General features: G+C 44.2%; 2 protein-coding genes across 3 annotated transcripts; one reads left to right on the forward strand and one right to left on the reverse strand.

Annotated features, from left to right (window-relative positions):
- Nucleotides 1-1,007: 1,007 nt before the first annotated feature.
- LOC310798811 (tumor necrosis factor receptor superfamily member 5) lies at nucleotides 1,008-9,107 on the reverse strand. Its single transcript, XM_083661363.1, has 8 exons — nucleotides 9,007-9,107; nucleotides 8,388-8,513; nucleotides 6,886-7,035; nucleotides 6,678-6,771; nucleotides 5,929-6,008; nucleotides 4,842-4,949; nucleotides 2,719-2,868; nucleotides 1,008-1,573 (listed from the first exon to the last, which is right to left on the reverse strand). The coding sequence occupies exons 1-8, from the start codon at nucleotides 9,080-9,082 to the stop codon at nucleotides 1,389-1,391; spliced, it is 969 nt and encodes a 322-aa protein (XP_083517489.1). The 5' UTR covers nucleotides 9,083-9,107; the 3' UTR covers nucleotides 1,008-1,388.
- A 4,123-nt stretch (nucleotides 9,108-13,230) lies between these two features.
- On the forward strand, nucleotides 13,231-21,317 carry c1s.2 (complement component 1, s subcomponent .2). Of its 2 annotated transcripts, XM_083661299.1 has the most exons (11): nucleotides 13,231-13,273; nucleotides 13,908-14,106; nucleotides 15,025-15,205; nucleotides 15,967-16,092; nucleotides 17,064-17,257; nucleotides 18,186-18,336; nucleotides 19,119-19,234; nucleotides 19,339-19,420; nucleotides 19,705-19,839; nucleotides 20,089-20,163; nucleotides 20,267-21,317. In XM_083661299.1, the coding sequence occupies exons 1-11, from the start codon at nucleotides 13,260-13,262 to the stop codon at nucleotides 21,109-21,111; spliced, it is 2,118 nt and encodes a 705-aa protein (XP_083517425.1). In that variant the 5' UTR covers nucleotides 13,231-13,259; the 3' UTR covers nucleotides 21,112-21,317. The 2 variants fall into 2 exon arrangements, with proteins under 2 accessions (XP_083517425.1, XP_083517426.1); XM_083661300.1 differs by lacking the exon at nucleotides 13,231-13,273 and having other exon boundaries at nucleotides 14,095-14,146.
- Nucleotides 21,318-23,423: the final 2,106 nt, after the last annotated feature.

Consider the following 23,423-nt stretch of genomic DNA (forward strand, 5'->3'; position numbering starts at 1 on the left):
GAAATAAGCTGATGAAGGAGACTAGTCAGTCCCTGACTCTAGCTAAACTCACTGGTACAAATCTCACCTGTCTCACTCTTTATGCTCTGTGTTATTGTCAGTGTGAATACAGTGTGTAGAAATCAGAAGTTTAACTCCCAACAGCTCATAGCTCAGTCGGCTGAGCGGCTGTGTCACTGTCTCTGTCTGACAGGTAGACTCTTGGTTCGATTCCCAGCGTAGCGCCTCCTACGGGCAGATACACAGAGCGACACAGTGCCTCCTACAAATCCACAGAAATGGACACTGTGGACAGACTGCAAAGAGATCCAGACATGTCATATACTGAGTCTAGAGCAGTTTTTCAAAACGTTTTTTTTTACACCTAGCAGCAGCAAGGGTTATCACACAAAACAAAAAACATACTTCCGATGTCAGTAAAATTCAGCTCTCTGTGGTTTTCTGTCTCATAACCCTCAGCTCATGTCTCTGCAGAGGTCGGGGGGGAGAACAGCCCCCCCCCTTAGCTCCAGGTAGTGCCAGCTGAACGGGATTAGAACCCACAACCTCTGGCCCCGGTGTCACTGTGTGTATAATTCCTTCACACCACCAGCTGCCCTTCACACTCACAGCTCTTCTCCGGGCGCTCTTGTCTCTTCCCTCTGCCTGTCACCATTCAAAACTGACTGAGGCTCGAACCCACGACCGCAAAAGTGGCTGAGGTCTCAATATTGCCAGGCAGCAAGCCTACTCTCTGTGCCACCAAGTCAGACTGATTGAATGAGGTTTCCTCAGGGCTTTAAATGACTCTTTCCTCTGGCGGTCGACATTCAAAACTGACTGAGGATCGAACCCACACCCTCAAAAGTCACTGAGGCTCAAACCCACAAGTGCCAAACTGCTATACAGCAATCCAACTCTCTGAGCTAGTAGGTCCAGTAGCTCATGCTTGTTGATTGAATGATTGTTTTGCACCTGCTGCTCACGTTTGAGATACTCCTGGCTCGCCTGGGAAAGAAGGTGGGAGCAGCCGAGTACAGTCAGCCAATCAGAGGCAGAGAGGGGCGGGTCATGCCTTCGCCTAGCCTTCGCCATCATGGGAAAAAAAATATCAGTCAGACTTCATGCAACCCGATGTGAACTACTGATTATTTCTCATGAAGTCCTACAGGGGGCAGCAAATGACCAACAGCCACCTTCAGCTCCAGACTGCCTGCCTGACTCTCCATATCCTACTAATTGCTTTAAGTTTAGGCACAAATGAATATAGTTAAAGTGTCTAAAAAATGTTCCAGTATGTATCCAAGTGGGGAAAGTGCTCATCCTCAGTCCATGACTGAGTTCAGTCTATACTTTCCATTACTCGTCCGTTATAGATCCTGTGAACCAAATTGACCGTGGAGGACACGTTACGTCCCGCACCACTCGTCCTCCTGTGGCTCTGAATGGGTCCTGAGGATCCGGGCGCAGTTTCCTCCATTTCCGTTGCTGTGGTGGTGGGGTTCACTCAATTGAGCTGAAGCCATCAGCGGTGTGATGATAAGGCTGATCCCCTCCACGCTGTCCTGTGTGCGGCAGATGACCCCCTCGTCATCTAGGGAGGAGAATAAAAATCAATATTCAGCATGACCGTCCTCCTTCAGCCTAATGGTCGAGCCTAGCACTGTGTCAAAACATACTTGGACCATCTCGATAGAATGACAGCATTTATGAGAATGGGAAATCAATATGGGCTAATGCTGCAGGAGTCATGAATATGTTTTTCACACTTATAAGCTAACAGTACAGTCCATCTTCAGCATACTTTTTTTCCCAAGCAATAATGGCATGTGAGTTTCTGAGTCCACAAATGGCTGCTGCACAAGACACTTGCATTTTTCTTTGTGTTGTAGGGGTATTACCGATGTTTTTTTGTTTTTTTTATATATTTTCCCCCCGATTTTTTATCCCATTTTTATCCCCAAATTGAATGTATTTATCCTGGTTGCTACTCCACCCTCTGCCGATCTGGGGAGAGCCGAAGCTGGCTCCATGCTTCCTCCGAGACATGGGCAGTTAGCCAGCCGCTTCTTTTCACCTGACAGGGGAAGCTTCACCGGTAGGACATAGCACGTGGGAGGTTCACGCTATTCCAACCAGTTCCCCTCCCTCCGAACAGGCGCCCTTAACGACCAGAGGAGGAACCACATCAGCAACCAGGATATTGCATGTTTTGGTGAAGGGGGTTCCTATATGAAGGAAACCCCCGGGAGGCACGGGGAGAACATGCAAACTCCACACAGAAAGGCCCTTTTGACGACCCCACCCGGGCGGTGGACACTCGAGGACATGCGGACGGGCACGCATTCCTTCAGCGTTCACAGCGTCCCAGGTGGGAATCGAACCCAGGACCTTCGAGCTGTGAGGTGACAGCGCTTACCACTGCACCACCGTACCCCCATACCGATGTTAATTTGTCATTTTAGTAACCAAACATAGTGTATAGACATTCAGAGTTGACCATGTGCCGAGTACTAACACTATGAACCACCAAAGAGAACGAAAATAAAAGATGTGCACACTGGAATGAGGTTTCCTAAAGTGTTTATTTGGAGCGACAATGTTTTGAGCTCTACTGATTTTCATTCGGCGTTGCTGTGTTGGGAGGATATTTTGTCATTTGTCATTTAGGATAATTTGTATTCAGTGGGCATTCAGAAAATAGCAAAAATGAGTGTGAATAATTTCAGAAGTTGTCACCTGGGTCAAAAAGCGGTGACACACCCTTCTCGTCACAGCTCTCTTGGCAGTGCCCCAGGGCGTATTCTATGGGCGGTAAAGGAAAGTCCACTGGGCAGACGTAGGCTGCAGGCACCGGCTTCACTGTCCCATTACGACTACTGGAGCAGGCTGTCAGACACAGAAGATACAACAGCCAGTGTTGGGGGTAACTCATTACAAAAGTAACATATTACATGTAATATATTACTTTTAGCAGTAACGCAGTAATATAACTTATTACTTATAGGATTTCAGTAATATTATACCAGTTACTTTGTCAAGTAACTCAAGTTACAAATTTAGTTACATTTTATTAAATCAAAGCACATAAAAAAGATACAATCATTTCCTAATCAAACTGTTTGTTTCTATGCAAATAACCACTATAGATGACAATAACAAAGGAAAAGAATAACTAATTTGGGATTGTTTACACTGCTTCAAGGCGGTTGAAATAATTTTTCGGGATGGTTCCGGGGCAGCGATGTCATTCTGCTGCTGCTGTTGTTTTGGTAAAAGTAATGCAAAAGTAGTGTAATAAGTAAGTTACTTTACACATAAAGTAATATTGTAAAGTAACTTATTACTTTCAAATGAAAGTAACTAGTAATATGTAGTATATTACATTTTGAAAGTAACTTGCCCAACACTGAAAACAGGCAGGGTAAAAAAACTGGATAGTCTGTCATTGCCAGACTCCTTTCCGTCCTCGCGTGACCTGATGCTTGCAGAGATTGACCCGTGACTGAAACATCACAGGTTTGATGTCTGTCACTGTACTGTTGTTGAGGCCTTCCTGATCAAGACACTCAACTCCTATCTCCTATCTGATAACCTCAATACAGAAAAGTCCTCTTTGAAGCAGTCACTGACTGATAACCTTGCAGCCTGTGGGTGCTGTGCTGTGGTGACACGTCTCATTTTGAAACACAAGTCTTTACTGGCAGAAGAAGCAAAGAGAGGGTTGTTTCCTGACAGGGTCGTTCTAGAATTGACCTCCTTTTTGATCAATCCCACTGAAAGTGAAAATTCCCAGTAGTAACACGTTGCCGCTGTAGCCGACATGTAAATGCCAGCGGATGAATTGCAAAACAGTCACGCGTCTGTAATTCACCAGCAATTTCTCGGTATGAGATGGCTGCTTGTGAAATGTGCGTCACGTCGTCGGCTACAGAATGTGTGTCACATATATGTGGTACAGGATGTGTGGTTTACCATTCACTTTCTCATGCGCATCCGAGTTAGATTCAAGCATTATTGTGTTCTTCTCACTGAGCTGATCTGGCTGAATTATCAGTGACACTATCTCAAAGCATCGTTCAACTTCTGCAAAATCAACTGCTACGTCAGTTAGGAATCGGGAATCAACCGCAGACCCCGCCCCTTTATTTGAATTCAAGTGAGTGAACCGCCCCTTTATTTGAATTCAAGTGAGTGAACCATGTGTGCAGCAGATTCCACGTTACCATACGCGTGTGTTTTTTCGTTTGATCGACTCCCTGTAGAGGAAACAGTGGGAGGGCACGTCTGAGATGATAAGCGATGACCTTCTACTGTGTCACTTCAAAGCAACTCGCATCTCACAATCGACTCCTACAAGATGAGTATTGCTATAGGGAGTGGGAATGGCTGCACGCACAACCCATTCATCACCTCCTCTGAAAGGCCCTTGACTGTGATCAAAGCATACAGTATGATAGATAGACACAGAGAGAGACACCTACATACAGTATGATAGATAGACACACAGAGAGAGACACCTACATACAGTATGATAGATAGACACAGAGAGAGAGAGAGAGACCTACAGTACAGTATGATAGATAGACACAGAGAGAGAGAGACACCTACATACAGTGTGATAGATAGACACACACAGAGAGAGACACCTACATACAGTATGATAGATAGACACACAGAGAGAGAGAGACACCTACATACAGTATGATAGATAGACACAGAGACACAGAGAGAGAGACACCTATGATAGATAGACACACAGAGAGAGAGAGACACCTACACTGGTGACAGTACACACCTGTCTTGTATGATAGACACAGAGAGAGAGAGAGAGAGACACCTACACTGGTGACAGTACACACCTGTCCTGTATGATTTGCGTTTTCTCCTCCAGTAAATGATGAAGAGCAGTATGAGTGTGGTCAGCGCCAGTCCTGACCACAAGCTTGCGGGTAATATCCAGGAGCACTCTGAGAGAGAGAGAGAGAGAGAGAGAGAGAGAGAGGTTTTGGGGGGAGAAATATATATTTTAATAGTCAACAATTTCCGAAATCTAACTTCTCCCACAGGTGAAGACGTGCTCACGTGTGGGCAGCTTTTCATACGTGTGAAATTGTGAATGAAAGGTTAAAGAAACAAAGAATAGCCTACGTTTGTTTGGTTTTGTTGAATACCTGGATCGGTAGTGGAAATCTCATGTTGTCAAAGAACAAGTGACTAACATAAGTAGTTGCCGCGGAAGCCTTTGTGCAAGTTCGTCAATGAAGACTGATGAGCAGGAAATATTCTGCCCCAATGACAACATTTAAAATGTTTTACATTTTTCCATACTGAAGGTTTTTCTTCTTTCTTAATTGCAAGGATTCAGTCCTATATTGAATATCTCTGTGTTACTCTTACCTGATGTGGAAAACATTGAAAGAGATTTCAGGGTGTTGTTACATTATTGGTTGTATGATGAATAACCGATAACGTAAAACGTTATTATGATGGGGGAAATCATGATCGGGAATAATATGATTAGGTTATCATTTAAAGATTGTATGACATGTCAACTGTCTTATGACATTATGGGTTCTACTGTGTTGAGTTTGATGACATTATTATAAGCAGCAGTTATGACAGGGCCCATTCTGCTGACAATGCTCAGCTCACTAAACACTCCTACAGCTCATCCTCTCCCAGCCCAGACGTCACCGATGGTAACCAGGGGATCTCCAGATCACCTCTGTTGTGGTTCTGCCTCCTACCTGTCTGACTGCGAGGAACTCTGCCTTCTGGCATCTGTCCTGATTCCCACCATCTTCTCTTCCATCCATTCTGACCTCTAGTCTCGTCTAGTAGTCTGGTCTTTTTTTCTTTCTTCCAAAAGGTTCAAGATGTTACGACCTAAAGACATGTCACACACACTCCAAGCCAAAGTCTATAGAGTTCTAACTGGAGACCTACCTGGAGTTTTGAAGCGACCACACACAGCATCAGCACTTGGGGTCCCAGGAGTTTCCAGCGCCCCTCCCCAGTCCTCACAGCTGAAAAAGACAATACACTTTAGTTTCTTTACATTTTCACATTTTGAAGTTGTGTGCCAAAGTACTGCAAATGCTGTTATGACATCACTGATGATGTCACAATGCCTATGACATCATCAGTGATTTCTAGGGGTGTCACGATACACTCAGTTCACGATACGATACGATACACGATATTGGGTTCACGATAACGATACGATACGATATTTTAACAATCTTTTTTTGTGATCGATTTGTAAGTTGAGGGGGGCACCCTCCACACTAATTTGAGTAATTTCACCATTTTCATCCTCCGTGTCTGTAACGTCCCTCGTCTGTTCAAACAAAGCAATGAAAAGGAGAGCGAGCATGCAATCAGATGCAGATCAGTGCCACCATGTTCAGCTTCTTTTTCTCGCGATATGAGATTTCATCTCAACGGTACATATTGTCACGTTTTGATATCGCGATATATTGTGGGACGATATTATTGTGACATCCCTAGTGATTTCACAATGCACAATTGCCCAAGTGACATCATCACTGATGACATCACTTCTGGGGACAAAATTGAAACAGAGAACATTGCCCACATACTCTATAATAGAAGATGGTTAATTCACATTTGGTAAGATCACGTCAGCATTATATCCTTCCGTTTTCATAATCATAGTGACAGATGAGACAGACCTTTTATGTGGTTGACAGGATGAGTGGAAATCCGATACATCGCTGAAGGTCCCTGCGTCACACGCAGCGCAGATCGTATCGTTCACGTGAGTGGCTGGAAGGAGGAACAAGTTGTGATGTCATTTCAGTCGCAGTGCTAGCCGGGGATGATGATGAACATGTATGTATAATATTCTGCATTTTATTTAACATGAATCACAAACCCCACCTTTAGCCTTGACCCCTTGGCCCACGGGGCAGTGGCTCGCTGGCTTGCAGTGCTCACAGTCAGGCTCGTTACAGTAGAAGCCAGGTACGGTGCACTCACACTGCGTGTCCTCGTTAGCCAGACACTCCTTTACCTTCTTCTGCTGGTTGCCTGAGAGAGAGGGAGGGAGGAGGGACAGACAGACAGACAGACAGAATAGAGGCCATTTATACCTGGCACTAACATGCATTTTCTGTGATCAGATTGTATTTTATCACTTCAGCCTGATTCCATTTACACCTGGCGTTAACATGCATTTTCTACAATCTGATGGCAGAAATGGTTGGACGCATTGAAGAAGGATTGCAATCTGATCGGCCAAACCACCTCCGGAGGTGGTCAGGGATGCATTGTGTACACATTGAACACAAGTGTAAATGCAATGTGTCCTCTCAATCTGGATACAGCAATTCTATGCGGATTGAGAGGACACATTGCATTTACACTTGTGTTCAATGTGTACACACAATGCATCCCTGACCACCTCCGGAGGTGGTTTGGCCGATCAGATTGCAATCCTTCTTCAATGCGTTTTGGGGGTGTTTACACCTGGCATTTCAAGTGATAAAACACAATCTGATTGCAATCTGATCACAGAAAACACATGTTAGCGCCAGGTGTAAATGGCCTCAAAATGTACAGTATAAAAAAAAGACCAATATAAGGTAAAAAAGGTGAAGAAAAGTTACAAAAACGATTTGTCAGGGTGTCTGAACTCAAAATAAAAGCAGGGGGATTAAGACATTGGGTGTATGTGTGTGTGTGTGTGTGTGTGTGTGTGTGTGTGTGTGTGTGTGTGTGTGTGTGTGTGTGTGTGTGTGTGTGTGTGTGTGTGTGTGTGTGTGTGTGTGTGTGTGTGCGTGCGTGCGTGCGTGCGTGCATGCGAGTGAATGAATGAATGAATGAATGAAAGTTTTATTTACGTGTCAGGACAAATTACATGACCCATCCTGCATGGGATTATCAGAAACATCAACATAGAGTAATTACCTTACCGATTCCGGTGCATAAACAATATATACAGGAAATGGACAGCAAAACACCGATTTAACTACAATATGTAGTAAGTAGAATATATGAATTATCTATCATTATGTCATCTTTTTCCTCCTATCCCACGCAAATGAAATATATTCGGAAAAAGCAAAGATGTTGTCAAAAAGAAACTCAAGTATGGCTCCTTCTTCAAAAATCTAACAGGTTTAGCTGAGGGGAGTGAACTTTTTTAAATAGTATCTCTCGTAAGTCATGATACAATGGGCAGTACAAAATAAAATGAAATTCATTCTCCACTTCCTTCAACTCACAATATTCACAAATCCTATCCTCCTCCACCGTCCCTCTGTATCTGCCTGTTTCAATATGTAAAGGTGTGTGTGTGTGTGTGTGTGTGTGTGTGTGTGTGTGTGTGTGTGTGTGTGTGTGTGTGTGCGTGCGTGTGTGTGAGAGAGAGAGACACTTACTGTTATGGCAGACCCTGCACGGTCTACACTGATACAAGTTATTTGTTGTGGCTGTGTAAGACCCACGGCCACAGTGGTCACACTTGGTCTTCACGGTGCCGTCACAGTCACTGTGGATGAACTCTCCTGATATCGGGGAGAGAGAAACAGAGATTGAACTTGACTTAACGCATACATGAGAAACACTCATTCCATTAGGCATCGCAACATGTGCTCAGACACGCATGACATGCTGACAAACACCGTCTTTTCTCTCCTAGACATGAAGCAGATTTGTTGTCCATAAACATGGAAGGAAATGATGATATTAAAGCATAGAATTATATAGTTATACGTATATATATATATGAGTTTGAGTTTGAGTTTAATCATTCTGGCTTGCAATACATGATTGAATTATGCAGAATGTACACTCGAAAAAAACAACAAAAAATATACATACATTATGCATGATTAAAACAAACCCCAACATCAAAAATACAATCAACGCTACAGCCCATTAACCTGACGCCACAAGAGATGGTGGAGTTTCTCAGTCTATTTGTTCTGGTTTTTGGCAAAGACAACTGACAACTGACAACTGATATATTTAGAGCAATTACAGTAAAGTCAGACTGACCTGCGCGACAGCGATTGCAGCATCTCTGTCCATCTTGAGAGCGGTACTCGTGAGGTTTGCAATCAAGCGGCGCCATTCGTAGCCCATTCGACAAAGTCGTCCACCTGTGTGTGTACAATCTTTAAGCTTCAGACTCCGACAGCTGTCTCTTCTCTGTCTCCTCCTCCTCCCCTGAACCAGCTTCCGACCTAGAAGTGTACACCTCTTAAAGTGATCGTACTTCAACACCATCAATGACTTCCCCCCTAACCCGTCCCTAACCTTTCCTTTCGCTCATTTTCGCTTTTCAATTAACCGTTTCCCTTCTTCTGTCTCTGTCCTCTGCCTGCTGTCTGTCTTCTTCTGTCTCTGTCCGCTGTCTGTCTTCTTCTGTCTCTGTTCTCTGTCTGCTGTCTGTCTTCTTCTGTCTCTGTTCTCTGCTGTCTGTCTTCTTCTGTCTCTGTTCTCTGTCTGCTGTCTGTCTTCTTCTGTCTCTGTCCTCTGTCTGCTGTCTGTCTTCTTCTGTCTCTGTCCTCTGCCCGCTGTCTGTCTTCTTCTGTCTCTGTTCTCTACCCGCTGTCTGTCTTCTTCTGTCTCTGTCCTCTGCCCGCTGTCTGTCTTCTTCTGTCTCTGTTCTCTGTCTGCTGTCTGTCTTCTTCTGTCTCTGTCCTCTGCCTGCTGTCTGTCTTCTTCTGTCTCTGTCCTCTGCTGTCTGTCTTCTTCTGTCTCTGTCCTCTGCCTGCTGTCTGTCTTCTTCTGTCTCTGTTCTCTGTCTGCTGTCTGTCTTCTTCTGTCTCTGTTCTCTGCCTGCTGTCTGTCTTCTTCTGTCTCTGTTCTCTGCTGTCTGTCTTCTTCTGTCTCTGTTCTCTGCCTGCTGTCTGTCTTCTTCTGTCTCTTTTCTCTGTCTGCTGTCTGTCTTCTTCTGTCTCTGTCCTCTGTCTGCTGTCTGTCTTCTTCTGTCTCTGTCCTCTGCTGTCTGTCTTCTTCTGTCTCTGTTCTCTGTCTGCTGTCTGTCTTCTTCTGTCTCTGTTCTCTGCTGTCTGTCTTCTTCTGTCTCTGTTCTCTCTGCCTGCTGTCTGTCTTCTTCTGTCTCTGTCCTCTGCCCGCTGTCTGTCTTCTTCTGTCTCTGTTCTCTCTGTCTGCTGTCTGTCTTCTTCTGTCTCTGTTCTCTGTCTGCTGTCTGTCTTCTTCTGTCTCTGTCCTCTGCCTGCTGTCTGTCTTCTTCTGTCTCTGTCCTCTGCCCGCTGTCTGTCTTCTTCTGTCTCTGTTCTCTGTCTGTCTTCTTCTGTCTCTGTCCTCTGCTCTGTGCAACTATACGCTTCCCCTCCTCTCTGCGTCTCACCTACTTCTCGTACGTACCTTTTACTGTATTCCTACTCGGTGGAAAACCCCATTTACCCTCATCTGATGTATTTCTCTCTCTCTCTGTCTCTCTCCCCCTCTCTTTCTCTCTCTCTCTCTCTCTCTCTCTCTCTTTCTCTCTCTCTCTCTCTCTCTCTCTCCCTCTCTTTCTCTCTCTCTCTCTCTCTCTCTCTCTCTGTCTGTCTCTCTCCATTTCCTTCCTGCCGTTGTCCTCTCAGTGTGTTTCTGCGTCTCTGGGACCATGGCTGCTCCCGTTGCACATGGAGTGCAGAACAAACGCAGCACTTCCTCTCCCCGCTTCCTTTCACTCCCATTTGCATTGTGTTGACTGAACCCTGGTCCTAGTGGGGCAGGAGGGGTGTTGCTGAAAAATGAAACTACGGAACATTATCTCATGCCTTCTGGTGCTGCCCTTCACTAACAGGATTCTGGGCCAAAATATTTGACCGGTACTCTAAAGCCTACAAAATAACCCTACAACCGGAGGCACAACTCGCCATCTTCGGCTGCTCGGAGTCCTCACTGAACTTCCCTACAGCTGTGCAACAATCTCTGACATTGGGGACAACAGACAGCCAAAAGACTCATTCTGAAGGAATGGAAGTCCTCCTCTTCACCTTCTTTTCAGGTGTGGCTGATGGACATGATCTCTGTTGTACAGATGGAGAAACTCAGGTCCCTGAGAACCAAGACGCTTGGGAGGTTCTCAACTATCTGGAACCCGTTTCTGGCCTCCTTCAATTAGGTTGAGAATGACCAGGAACTGAGGTTAGGGGTGGCGGTTGGCTCGCCCAGCTGGTACCTCATGGACTCTTTGCGCGGGACCCCATGCACTTTTTATATATATACAGTATATTTAAGCAATATAGCATGAGAGCCAGTGTGTTGTGGCAAATATATCCCGCTGATCAGCTGTTATCCCACGAGGCCGCAGGCCGAGTGGGATAACTGCTGAGCAGCGGGATATATCCCACAACACACGCAGCTCAAGTGCTATATTGCTTTTATAAAACGGTTTCCAAGTATGATAATATAATAATAATAATAATAATACTAAGTCTGACTGGCATGGTATTCTGATAGAGTCAGTTGAAACACTACTGTAAGGCGGGACCTCTAGCAAGAAGATAGACGTGCGGGTGATTTGATTGGATCGTTCTGGAGACTGAAGTTGACATTGGCCAATCCTGGCGCTTGCTGAGAAGCTGAGAGCTTTCTGCAAAGCCCGACACCAAGTAACGTTACGTCTTATTTAGAAATGCGGGGTTAAGAGTGAGGGCGCGCGAGAGAGGGGTTAAGACATTAGCCTGCATCTATTCTTGTACAAAACATAATTTTCTGCGAAGTATTAGTAAAGCTATAAGCGAAGATCGATTCACAAGGATCTGACAGCTGTCTCCGCCATTTTGTTTTTTCTAGATTGTCATTTGAGGTAACCAAAGCCTTTTAGTAAGAGAGTTGCGTCTCATAACCCATGGCCATGGGTTATGGCCATGGGTTACGGTATTTATACCATGGCTGTGAACCAATCAGATTGCTTGATTTGAGAGAGCCGTTTTATAAATAAGCACATATAACACTATGCGGCTGATAGCGCCATGTTGCAATGTTGATGTATGTTTTGTTTTTTTTCCCTTTCCTTTCCTGTGTCTGAGCCTGTTTGTCTTGTTTGTATATTGTTCTCTAAAAAAAAAAAAAAAAATTAAAATGAAACTATGGCATAGATATCTCGATGTCAGTGATAGTTTGTCTAAAATGTCCCATCTCTGTCTGTCTTCTAACCGCCCCACTTGTCCACACCCCACACCCTCACCCCACACCCTCACCCCACACCCTCATCCCACACCCTCACCCCACACCCTCATCACAACCCACACCCTCACCCCACACCCTCATCACACCCCACACCCTCACCCCACACCCTCATCACACCCCACACCCTCACCCCACACCCTCATCACACCCCACACCCTCACCCCACACCCTCACCCCACACCCTCATCACACCCCACACCCTCACCCCACACCCTCATCACACCCCACACCCTCACCCCACACCCTCATCACACCCCACACCCTCACCCCACACCCTCATCACACCCCACACCCTCACCCCACACCCTCACCCCACACCCTCATCACACCCCACACCCTCACCCCACACCCTCACCCCACACCCTCATCACACCCCACACCCTCACCCCACACCCTCATCACACCCCACACCCTCACCCCACACCCTCATCACACCCCACACCCTCACCCCACACCCTCACCCCACACCCTCATCACACCCCACACCCTCACCCCACACCCTCATCACACCCCACACCCTCACCCCACACCCTCATCACACCCCACACCCTCACCCCACACCCTCATCACACCACACACCCTCACCCCACACCCTCACCCCACACCCTCACCCCACACCCTCATCACACCCCACACCCTCACCCCACACCCTCATCACACCACACACCCTCACCCCACACCCTCATCACGAGAAAGCTCCAACAAAACACGCCATCAAATGGATTGAGAAAGTATATGGAAGGAAAGGAGGGCTTCGGCGTTCCTTAAAGTGAAAAAATGCTTACAGAAGGTGCTCTTTGGATGTTGGGGAAGGCATAGAGTTCATCAAAAAGGTTCCAAGGCACTCTTCTTCATTAAAAAGCTTTAATATAAGGCTAGTTCTTCATAGAACAGAATAAAACAGCCAACATGTTTCGGCCATAAGGCCTTCTTCAGGGCTAGTTGCAAACTAGTTGGAACCCTTTTGGATTGAGAAAATGCTTACGCTGGCAAAACGAGAGAGAGAGAGAAAAGGCACTAAGGGAGATCAAGAGAACAAAAGTGAAATAAAAAAAAAGGGGAAGGAGAGACGGTGAGGGACATTTGATCGGATCACCATGCTGAGATTAAGGTGCGTTTTGATTTCGTACAGCGCGATACAACCGGGGACCGTGCTTTTGCGGCTGTGGCCCCTAGGCTCTGGAATGCTCTTCCCCAGGGCCTGAGAGCCTCCGCCTGAGTGGAGATTTTTAAAGTACAACTAAAAACTCTCCTTTTTAGACAGGCTTTTGATATGTCGTGATTTTATGTAATTTTGATCTGTTGAGTTATGTACCATACGTCTGTTTTGTTCCTCTGTTTTTATGTCCCTTGTTTTTATATTGTGTTTTATATTTTGTAACTGTTGCTTTAACTTTGTTAAGCACTCTGTACATTCGTGTTGAGAAGGGTGCTATATAAATAAAGTTTTACTTACTTACTTACTTACTTACACAATCATTACACCGTAGTCATTTGCAATAGCCAGTTACAGAGCAAACAAAATGCAAAGACGTTAACTGGCTTTGATTGAAGTGCTGTGATTTTACATTTATGAATTGTGACGTGAGTCTTTCTTCTCTGACTTTCCCCCCGGCTCCATCGCCAAATAATGTACTGTATGTTTCTTTATTTCATTCTTTCCGCACTCCTCACTTTCTCCACTTCCCCCTTCCTTCATCATCACATGACTCCTTCCCTTGTGTTTCTCTCACACTCTTCCTCAGACTCTGCCTCTTCCTGCTGTCCCACTCTGCTTCCTCCCAGCTGTTAGGATGGGTGGAGTCTCCGGGATACCCCGGCGGTTACCTGCCCGACGCCAGTCTCAACTGGAGCAGGTGCGCCCCTGGAGGCCACGCGCTCTCCCTCACTCTCACCCACCTGGACCTGGAGGACAGCCAAGACTGTGAGAACGACGGTCTGAAGGTTAGTTTGTGGCCCGAAGGTGAAAGGTCAAGGGTCAATGGTATGCACTTTCAAGGGAAGTTGTGGTATACTCTTAATTATAAAACGGCTCTCTCAAATCAAGCAATCTGATTGGTTCACAGCCATTGTATAATTCCAGTAACCGAGTTCAATAACCCATGGCCATGGGTTATTGGTTGCCATGGCAACTATCTTACTAAGAGAGTAATAATAAGGCTTACCTCAAATGACAACGTAGAAAAAAAAAATGGCGGAGACAGCTGTCAGATCCTTGTGAATCGATCTTCGCTTATAACTTTACTAATACTTCGCAGAAAATGATGTTTTGTACAAGAATAGATGCGGGCTAATGTCTTCTTTGCAAAAGAAAGGCTGTTAACCCCGCATTTAACCCCGCATTTAACCCCGTAACGTTAGTTGGTGTCGGGCTTTGCAGAAAGCATTCAGCTTCTCAGCAAGCGCTGAGAATGCTGCCTGTCGGGGTTTCCAGAAAGCTCTCAGCTACTCAGCAAGCGCCAGGATTGGCCAATGTCAACTTCAGTCTCCAGAACGATCCAATCAAATCACCCGCATGTTCTTGCGGTCCCGCCTTACAGTAGTGTTTCAACTGACTCTATCAGAATGACATGCCAGTCGGAGTCGGACTTATAGTATTATTATTATTATTATATTATCATACTTGGAAACCGTTTTATAAAAGCAATATAGCACTCGAGCTGCGTGTGTTGTGGAATATATCCCCCTGCTCAGCAGTTATCCCACTCGGCCTGCGGCCTCGTGGGATAACAGCTGATCAGGGGGATATATTTGGCACAACACACTGGCTCTCATGCTATATTGCTTAATTCTACTTTGTTGATTTCATAACTGTTGCCGTGTAAGCTACAAGATCATAAGTTCCTCCTGTTCCTTTTCTAGATCTTTTCAAATGGAAACCTCATTTCCGTTCTATGTGGCCAGAGGACGTTTGAGGAACTTCAGTCCACTGTCAATCCCTCGCTCCTCTCCCCCCCTGGTGGCTGCCTCTCGCTTTCATTCCACTCGGACTACTCAAACATCAGGAAGCACACTGGATTCAGGGGCTTCTATACTGTGCAAGGTGTGTGTGTGTGTGTGTGTGTGTGTGTGTGTGTGTGTGTGTGTGTGTGTGTGTGTGTGTGTGTGTGTGTGTGTGTGTGTGTGTGTGTGTGTGTGTTATGCCTTCTGAAAGCCCTAAAAACGTATTGGCAGTAGAGGTAGTCATTGCAAGATGTATGAAGTACGTATGAAGATGTCATTCATTGCCTGTGTTGGGCAAGTTACTGAAAATTGGTAATTAGTTACAGTTACTAGTTACTTCTCTCAAAAAGTAATTTAATACCTCTAAAGTTACTAGTTACTTCAAAGTAATTAGTTACTAGGGAAAGTAACCTTTGCATTACTTTTAAAAGTCTGCTTCGATTGTTATTAATGCACACATTATGTTAGTGTGAACATTCACTTATTGGGGAGGCTTATAGCCTATCAAGGTCATTAGCCTCTGGGACTCTGGCTGCAGCTGCAGCTCTCTCCCCGGACTAGGTCTGAGCATCAGAAACCGGATAGTCCGAAGTTGTCCGTTATTTTCATGTCCTAAAGTAACTAGTAACTAGCCCAGTTACTATTTTAGTAACTGTAACTGAGTTACTAAATTTGAAAAGTAATTAGTTAGATTACTAGTTACTGCAAGAAGTAGTTAAGTTACCCAACACTGTTCATTGCTGGCCACAGGACAGCGATAAAAATACTTAGGAATGCTGGTTTGACTCTTTACACATGGTGCTCATGTCTTCCATATGTCACTCCATCATCTGACCTTTTGAAACATCTTCTCCCTCTCAGACTTTGATGAATGCGAGGTCGACCCAGACAACAGATGCACCCAATTCTGTCACAACTTCGTCGGAGGTTACCACTGCTCCTGTCGCCATGGATACCATCTGGACACAGACAAACACACTTGCACTGGTACCCTTTGCATTAGCAGCAGGCAACAGTAAAGAATACACAGAAGGAGCAGTTAAACTTTATTATGTGCAAAATAAATCAGCATTGTTTTTCAGTGGAGTGTCCCTTTAACTGTTAAAGGGACACTGCACTGAAAAACAATGCTGATTTATTTTGCACATAATCTCACACACATAGGAAATCTGTAAACAGTTTTGCAGACATTCATTTAGTTTGACAGTTATCGAGAGATGATTTGAGTTAAGTTGTGGACCAGTGATGTGAGATTCATGCACAAATGACATCACTGGTCCACAACTTAACCCAAATCAACTCTCAATAACTGTCAAACTAAATGAATGTCTGCAAAACTGTTTACAGTTTTCGTATTATGTGTGAGATTATGTGCAAAATAAATCAGCATTGAAAATCGGCGGAGTGTCCATTTAAGAGAGTTGGAGAGACGAGGGAAGACGAAAGACAGACATGAGAAAGAGAATTGAAAGAAGCTGTGAGAACAACAAAAATTGAGGAAGCAGAAGCAGGAAAAATGAAAAAAGGAGAAATGTGTTCTGTAAGACAGAGGATGATGAAGATACATAGACGGAGCCTGCTCGTAGAATGTTGGGATTATGATAATTACAATTAATGCGGATGATGACAATGAAGGAAATACATAATTATATGCATGATCCTAATGAAACAGACAATGTGTCTGACACTATGATTCCATTTACACCTGGCGTTAACATGCATTTTCTGCAATCTGATTGCAATCTGATTGGAATCAGATTGCAGAAATGGTTGCCCTCTCAATCCGCATAAAGTTGGTGTATCCAGATTGAGAGGACACATTGCATTTACACTTGTGTTCAATGTGTACACAATGCATCCCTGACCACCTAAAAAAACACACACAATCTGATTGCAATCTGATCACAGAAAATGCATGTTAGCGCCAGGTGTAAATGGCCTCTGAATCTCATCCACAGTGAGTTGTACTGAGGACCTGTCAGGGTCGCATCAGGGTGTGATCTCCACCCCCTCCTGGCCTGGTGCTTATGCAGAGAATGCAGATTGCTCCTACACCCTGCATGTGGAGGAGCACCTCCAGCTGGAGCTGCACTTCTCCAAAGACTTCGATGTGGAGCAAAGCCCCGACGGACAGTGCATAGACTCAGTCAGGGTAGGTGGCTGCGGTGTCCGAATATGAAAAATACCACATGGGGAGGTTTGTCCACTTCCTCAAATTTGTAACTTTACAGAGCAGCAAACGAAAGAGAAAGATGTTAAAATCATTCAAAACTAATCAAAACCAATGTGTTGAAATCATTGATTTGACAATTAGTGCATTCTTTACCCATACTTTCTTGGCATTTAAAGCAGCTACGAGCAAGATCTTCGATTGTTATTAAACAGTCTAAATATTGATGCATCACATCTTACCTATAATAGTAGCTGAGACCAAAGCCGTGTGAATCGGAGATTGCTCTCTTGATGATTATAGAGTCTGTGTCTGTCTACCGGCGGGCCGGATAAACCCGGAAGTGAAACGAAACGGTGTACGGCAGCTGCCTGCCTTCAACCGTTTCGTTTTGCCTAGCAACAGACCACAAACACGGAGAACGCCATGCTCGCTACATCGTTTGTTTGGAAGTAATTTTGTTATTTTGTGGTTATGGCCGAAGTGGCTGCCGCAAACCGTTTCATTTCACTTCCTGATCTGCCCCGGCCGCAGACAGACTAATCGTCAAGACAACACTGGCCGATTCACTCGAGACTACTCGGCGTTGGTCTCGTCTACTATTAGAGGTAAGATGTGAGGCATCCATATTAAATTTAGACTGTTCAATAACAATCGAATATCTTGCTCGTAGCTGCTTTAAGAAAATAAATAAAATAATACTTTATTTGTGTCGCACTTTTCAAAACAGAATTGACAAAGCTGCTTTACTTAATAAATAATAATAAATAATAAAATGACAAAGCAATTTGAGGAATAAAAGAATAAGATAAGAGTGAACTAAACCAGGAGAGGATACAAAACTAATGAACTGGAAGTCATGGATACCTGCAGCTGGACCATCATGTCTCTCATGTTGTTGCTCCTGCAGGTGGAGAGCGGCTCTAGAACTCTCGGGCCGTTCTGTGGCCACACGCCTCCCTCCTCTCCCTTACTCACTCACTCGAACCACGTCCGAATCCACTTCACCTCTGATGGCTTCGGCTCCAACAACGGCTTCAGTGTCCACTACAAGACCACAGGTACAGCAGCATTCTCACCTGTGCACATCTGAGACCTAATGGGGGGACGAATACGAGTTTGGGTCTATTAGGCTAGTCTTCTCTGGCTACATATACATATACATTACATTACATTACGTCATTTGGCAGACGCTTTTATCCAAAGCGACTTACAATAACACATTTTTGTCAGCAATAGAGCAATCAACTATGGAGCACAGTCTATGACAACTACAACTTCTGAAGGAACAGTGGTACAGGTTTAGGTTAGTGGTACAAGTTTAGGTTAGTATATATATATATTTTTTTTTTAGAAAGAGAGAGAACGAAGTTAGATCAAGAAGGGCCCAGATGGAGCCCGAAAAGGTGTGTCTTCAGTCTTTTCCGAAAGATCGGCAGTGATTCAGCCGTCCTGACCGAAGGTGGAAGCTCATTCCACCATTGAGGTGCCAGGGACGAGAAGAGTCGAGATCGGGATGAGCGACTTTTGAGCCCCCGTAGCGAAGGAGGGGCGAGGCGCCCTGCACTGGTGGAGGAGCGAAGGGAGCGCTGAGAGGTTTGGAACCTGACCATAGATTGCAGGTACAGGGGAGCTGACTGGTGTACTGCCCTGTAGGCCAGTACCAGTGTCTTGAATTTGATGCGGGCCGAGATGGGAAGCCAGTGGAGGTCCTGGAAGAGGGGAGAGATGTGAGAGAATTTGGGTTGGTTCCGTTATTCAAATGAATAACGGAAACATTTTAAGGAAATGGTTTGTTGAAAAACATATCCTCATATCTGTACTTTCAAAATGTTCTTTGCAGCCAAGGTCTGTCCAGGAGTGGTCACCTTAACGTCCTCCATGGCTCCTCAGCGTCCAGAATATAAGCAGGGTGAAACGGTGACTGTGACGTGTGAGCTCGGTCACCATGTGGATACGGTGAGTGTCCAGGCGATACTTCAGAACCTCAGGTTTATATTTGAAGTAAAGGTTTGAACCATTATCAGAGTTGTACCTAATTACACTCTCTCCTTCTTATAAAGTTTGAAAAGACCCTGAGCATGTCGGAGTACGTGACGACATGCCAGACATCAGGCGTATGGAGTCCCAAATACAACTGTGAACGTAAGTTTGACACTCATCACTTTCAGTCGACAATTTGTGTGAGTTCCCTTGAATTTCTTTCTGTTTTGGGGCGTCCCCGGTGACTCACCTTGGTAGAGCACGTACCACAAAGGCTTAGTCCTTAGACCCGGGTTTGAATCCGACCCGTGGTCCTTTGTCGCATGTCATCCCCTCTCTCTCCCCACCTGTCCTGTCTGCCTAACTGTCCTATCAAATACAGGCAAAATGCCCCCCAAATAATGTAAAAGACAAAAAAAAAACTTTCTGTTTATCGCTCTCCTTAGCTGTGGATTGTGGACCGCCCGACATTCCAGATGACGGCATTCTTCGACTGGTGGACTCAGACAACCCAGGCACTCAGTTTGGAGATGAGATTGAGTTTCAGTGTCGTTCAAAGTACTACACACTGGAAGGAAATGGTGATTGGAATAAACTTTTCTATATGGCCTATATATATATGTATATATATATATATATATATATATATATATATATATATATATATATATATATATATATATATATATATATATATATATACACTGTATATATATTTTTTCTTCTTTTTTTCTATATATCCTTTGAAGGAAGACAGGCTGATGTCCTGAGTTTCCATCTTTTTTGATTTACCACGGTGTGTTGCCAATATGCTTTCTCTTCTCTTCCAGATACATACATATGTAATGGCAGTGGTCATTGGGTATCAGTTGGCGGCAAGGCAGAGTTGCCAAAATGCACTGAAGGTAGTTATTTCATTCTCATTTTTGTTTTCTAATAGAAGTCATCGGTTATTTGGAGTATGGTTTCTATCATTTGAATCTATTGATGCTTCTCTGTGTCTTTCAGTGTGTGGGCAGACTGAAACGGACGTTTCGAGTGCAGGCAGGATTTTGGGAGGGAAGAACGCACAACTGGGGGAAATACCGTGGCAGCTTTTGATTAAAGAACCCAAGAGAGGAGGAGCATCGCTGATCAATGACCGATGGGCCGTGACAGCTGCTCATGTCGTGGACGAGTATCAGGAGAGCTCTATCCGCCTCTATGGTGGACTGGTAGATGCAAGAGAAGTGCTAAATATGTTGTCTGATGTGGTTGTCATGGACAGTGAGAAGATCATAATTCATCCAGGCTATGCGAAGGGCATACCTGACGATCAACGCACAAATTATGACAATGATATTGCTCTGATCCGATTCGCTTCCAGAGTGGAGCTTCTCCCCAACCTCCGTCCCATCTGTCTGCCAGAGGCGGATGGAGGCTTGTCGGAAAATGTACAAGGCACAGTTTCAGGTTGGGGGATTACAGAACGTAATAAAATCAGTCGGATGTTAAAATATGTTCATATCGCGGGCATCGCCCTCAGTGAGTGTAGGAACACACCGAACCTGAAGAACACCCCCTTGGTTTTCACTGACAACATGTTCTGTGCTGGACAAGGGGCAGGGTTGCAGAACTTGGGTGGTGGAGACAGCTGCATGGGAGACAGCGGCAGCCCGTTTGGTTTACCAATGTTGGGAAACGGAAACAAGCTTAACAGAGGGCCTTACCGTCTGAAGGGCATCGTGTCCTGGGGATCCTCCTGTGGGGACAGACAGTACAAGGGTTACTATACCAAAGTGGAGAATTATGTCGACTGGATCAAAGAGACAATAGACAGAGTAGAGGCAGAGGAAAGACGAATGAATAAATAATCCACTTGTAACAGCTGGTCACCTGGTAAGCACAATAATCAACGTCAGTATTGCATGCTGTTCTTATTAAAAATGTTTAAATGATGAAATCAAATAATTGACTTATAATCAAATGTGCCAGCAAATAGCCCAGGTTCTGATCACAGTATGAAGTCATAATTTACTTATTACAATACTGCATTAAAGGATTATTTTTTGCAAATGAACTACAGAGGATGTGTATTTTTTTTTTAATGACCAGCCATGACAGTGTTGTTAGCAGCCGCGACAGCGTTGGCTGGTATTGTTTTGTGAGTCTCTGTGTGTTATCAAGGCAACGTGTGGTCCTGCAGACACCTATTGTAGCGGGGACTAGCACAGAAGCAGTTTTGAGGACTTTGCAGTGTGTTTATATGTCTGTCTAATCTGTGGATGGATTTTGTTAGCGTGATAGAGTCAAAACTGTGCAAGATGCAGTCACAACACTTTACAGGTATGTAGTTGAGATCAAAATGAAGGCAGAATTTGAAAATGGTCCTGATATGTGCAAGGGGGCTTGCCCGTAATTAAGCATTTATTAATGCTCCTTGTGACATTTTACATTAATAAATGGTTAATTACGGTGAAGTAATGCTTATTCAGCACTCTTGTGCTTTTGTGAAGTGTTACTTAAGGGATACATGTTTTCAACTTTACAATAAGGGTCACAAAGAGCATTAATAAATAGTTATTCATACCAAAGACTATAAAAATGGGACCCATTTGCCTCCCTGTTTGGCACTCAGCATCACAAAGGGTTGGAATTGGGGGGTTAGATCACCATATGATTCCCGAGCGCGGCACTGCTGCTGCTCACCGCTCCCCCAGGGGATGGGTCAAATGTGGGAGAACAAATTTCGCACACTCAGGTGTGTGACAATCAGTGGGACTTTACCTTTACCTTAATTACGGTCAAGTAATGTTTATAGAACATGCACAATCATTTATAGGTTAGGGCCACTGCCACATGAAGATAATGGAACCAGCAAACCTCAACTTCATGGTGTAGATGTTAATTATCATCTTCATCAACCATTTACTAATAGTACCTTAATTAACATGTAAACTCTTAATACATTTGAACAATAAACATTTGATTTTTTATTGTTGTATGAATGAACTGCTACTTAATGCTTATTAATGTATTAACTAATGTTAATCGCAACTTTAGAAACTATTAAATAATATATAAATTATTACCTTAGATTAATTATTACCTTAAACCATTGATACTGTGTGTGTATCCCTTTAAGACCGCGAACCGCGTTGACGCGGTTCGCGGTCTTAAAGGGCTACGCACACAAATGTGGGATATACACACAAATGCTGCATCAGGTATCAATGGGTTAATTACCTTACATGAACACCATTAGCAAATTAACAAACATTAGCAAATAACTCAACATTAATTAACCCTTAATTAATGTACCCTTATTGTAAAGTGTTACCATAGAGCTAACTATAGAACAGTAAAGACAAACCCACACATACACACATATGTGTTGTATGGAGGACTAACACATTTCATCTATGTTTCATTTGGCATGAGTAGATAACAGATTTTTTTTTTTTTTTAGTGAACTATTCTTTTAACGTTGCCAGCCCCGAGGCCCTACTCCAACTATTGATTTTGGGGGGTTGTTTTTATTCTTTCAAGTCTAGGGTGCAACTCTGACTAACAACTGCGAGGCATGATGCTAAAAATATATGGCAATGCACTTACTAAACTATAATGCACTTACTAAACTATAATGCTATCACTTGTGGGAAATCAGATTAACTCAATTGAACGAGAGCTCATTCACAACTTCTCCCCAGTTCTCTACTTTTCTGCCTTATTCTCAATATTGACCCTGTTCTTCTGCAACTCAAGCTTTCATTTGTTTTGTTTTTTGCCAAGTCAAACAAAGCATATTCCTGACTTTGACACAGTCCATGGCTAAATACTGGAAACCACGGACTGCATAACATTCATGTTCCACTGAATGTGAGACGTTTAGCTCCGTCAACAGCAGATCAGTTCACAAAGACAAACCTCTTCCAGACATGGGCTGGACCTATTTTGCCATCGGGTAAGTTTGTTCAAAATGTTTGCAAACTTTGTGTTGTACTGAACTCCTTTTTGTAATGGATTTCTATCTCAATTCCAAAATTGATGATAGAATGAAGCGACTATGGCATCATTACTAGGGGAGGGTGTAATATAGGCCTAATACTGTCTACAACCAATGTTTCAGATGAGTGGTTTTTAAGTCTGACAATGATACTCAATGCACCACATTGTAAGCCATGGC

Source organism: Poromitra crassiceps (genome assembly GCF_964638095.1).
Source record: "Poromitra crassiceps genome assembly, chromosome: 26".
Taxonomy (NCBI): Eukaryota; Metazoa; Chordata; class Actinopteri; order Beryciformes; family Melamphaidae; genus Poromitra; species Poromitra crassiceps.

Bases quoted from the DNA above. Each gene is read 5' to 3' on its own strand.
- LOC310798811 (XM_083661363.1), bottom strand. From the start codon at position 9,082: ATGGCGCCGCTTGATTGCAAACCTCACGAGTACCGCTCTCAAGATGGA. The intron at 6,772-6,885 runs GTGGGGTTTGTG...TCCTCCTTCCAG, and splicing joins CCAAGGGGTCAAGGCTAAAG to CCACTCACGTGAACGATACG. The intron at 6,009-6,677 runs GTCTGTCTCATC...TGTCTTTTTCAG, and splicing joins TCCTGTCAACCACATAAAAG to CTGTGAGGACTGGGGAGGGG.
- c1s.2 (XM_083661299.1), top strand. The intron at 15,206-15,966 runs GTGTGTGTGTGT...TCTCCCTCTCAG, and splicing joins GGGCTTCTATACTGTGCAAG to ACTTTGATGAATGCGAGGTC. The intron at 19,421-19,704 runs GTAAGTTTGACA...CGCTCTCCTTAG, and splicing joins TCCCAAATACAACTGTGAAC to CTGTGGATTGTGGACCGCCC.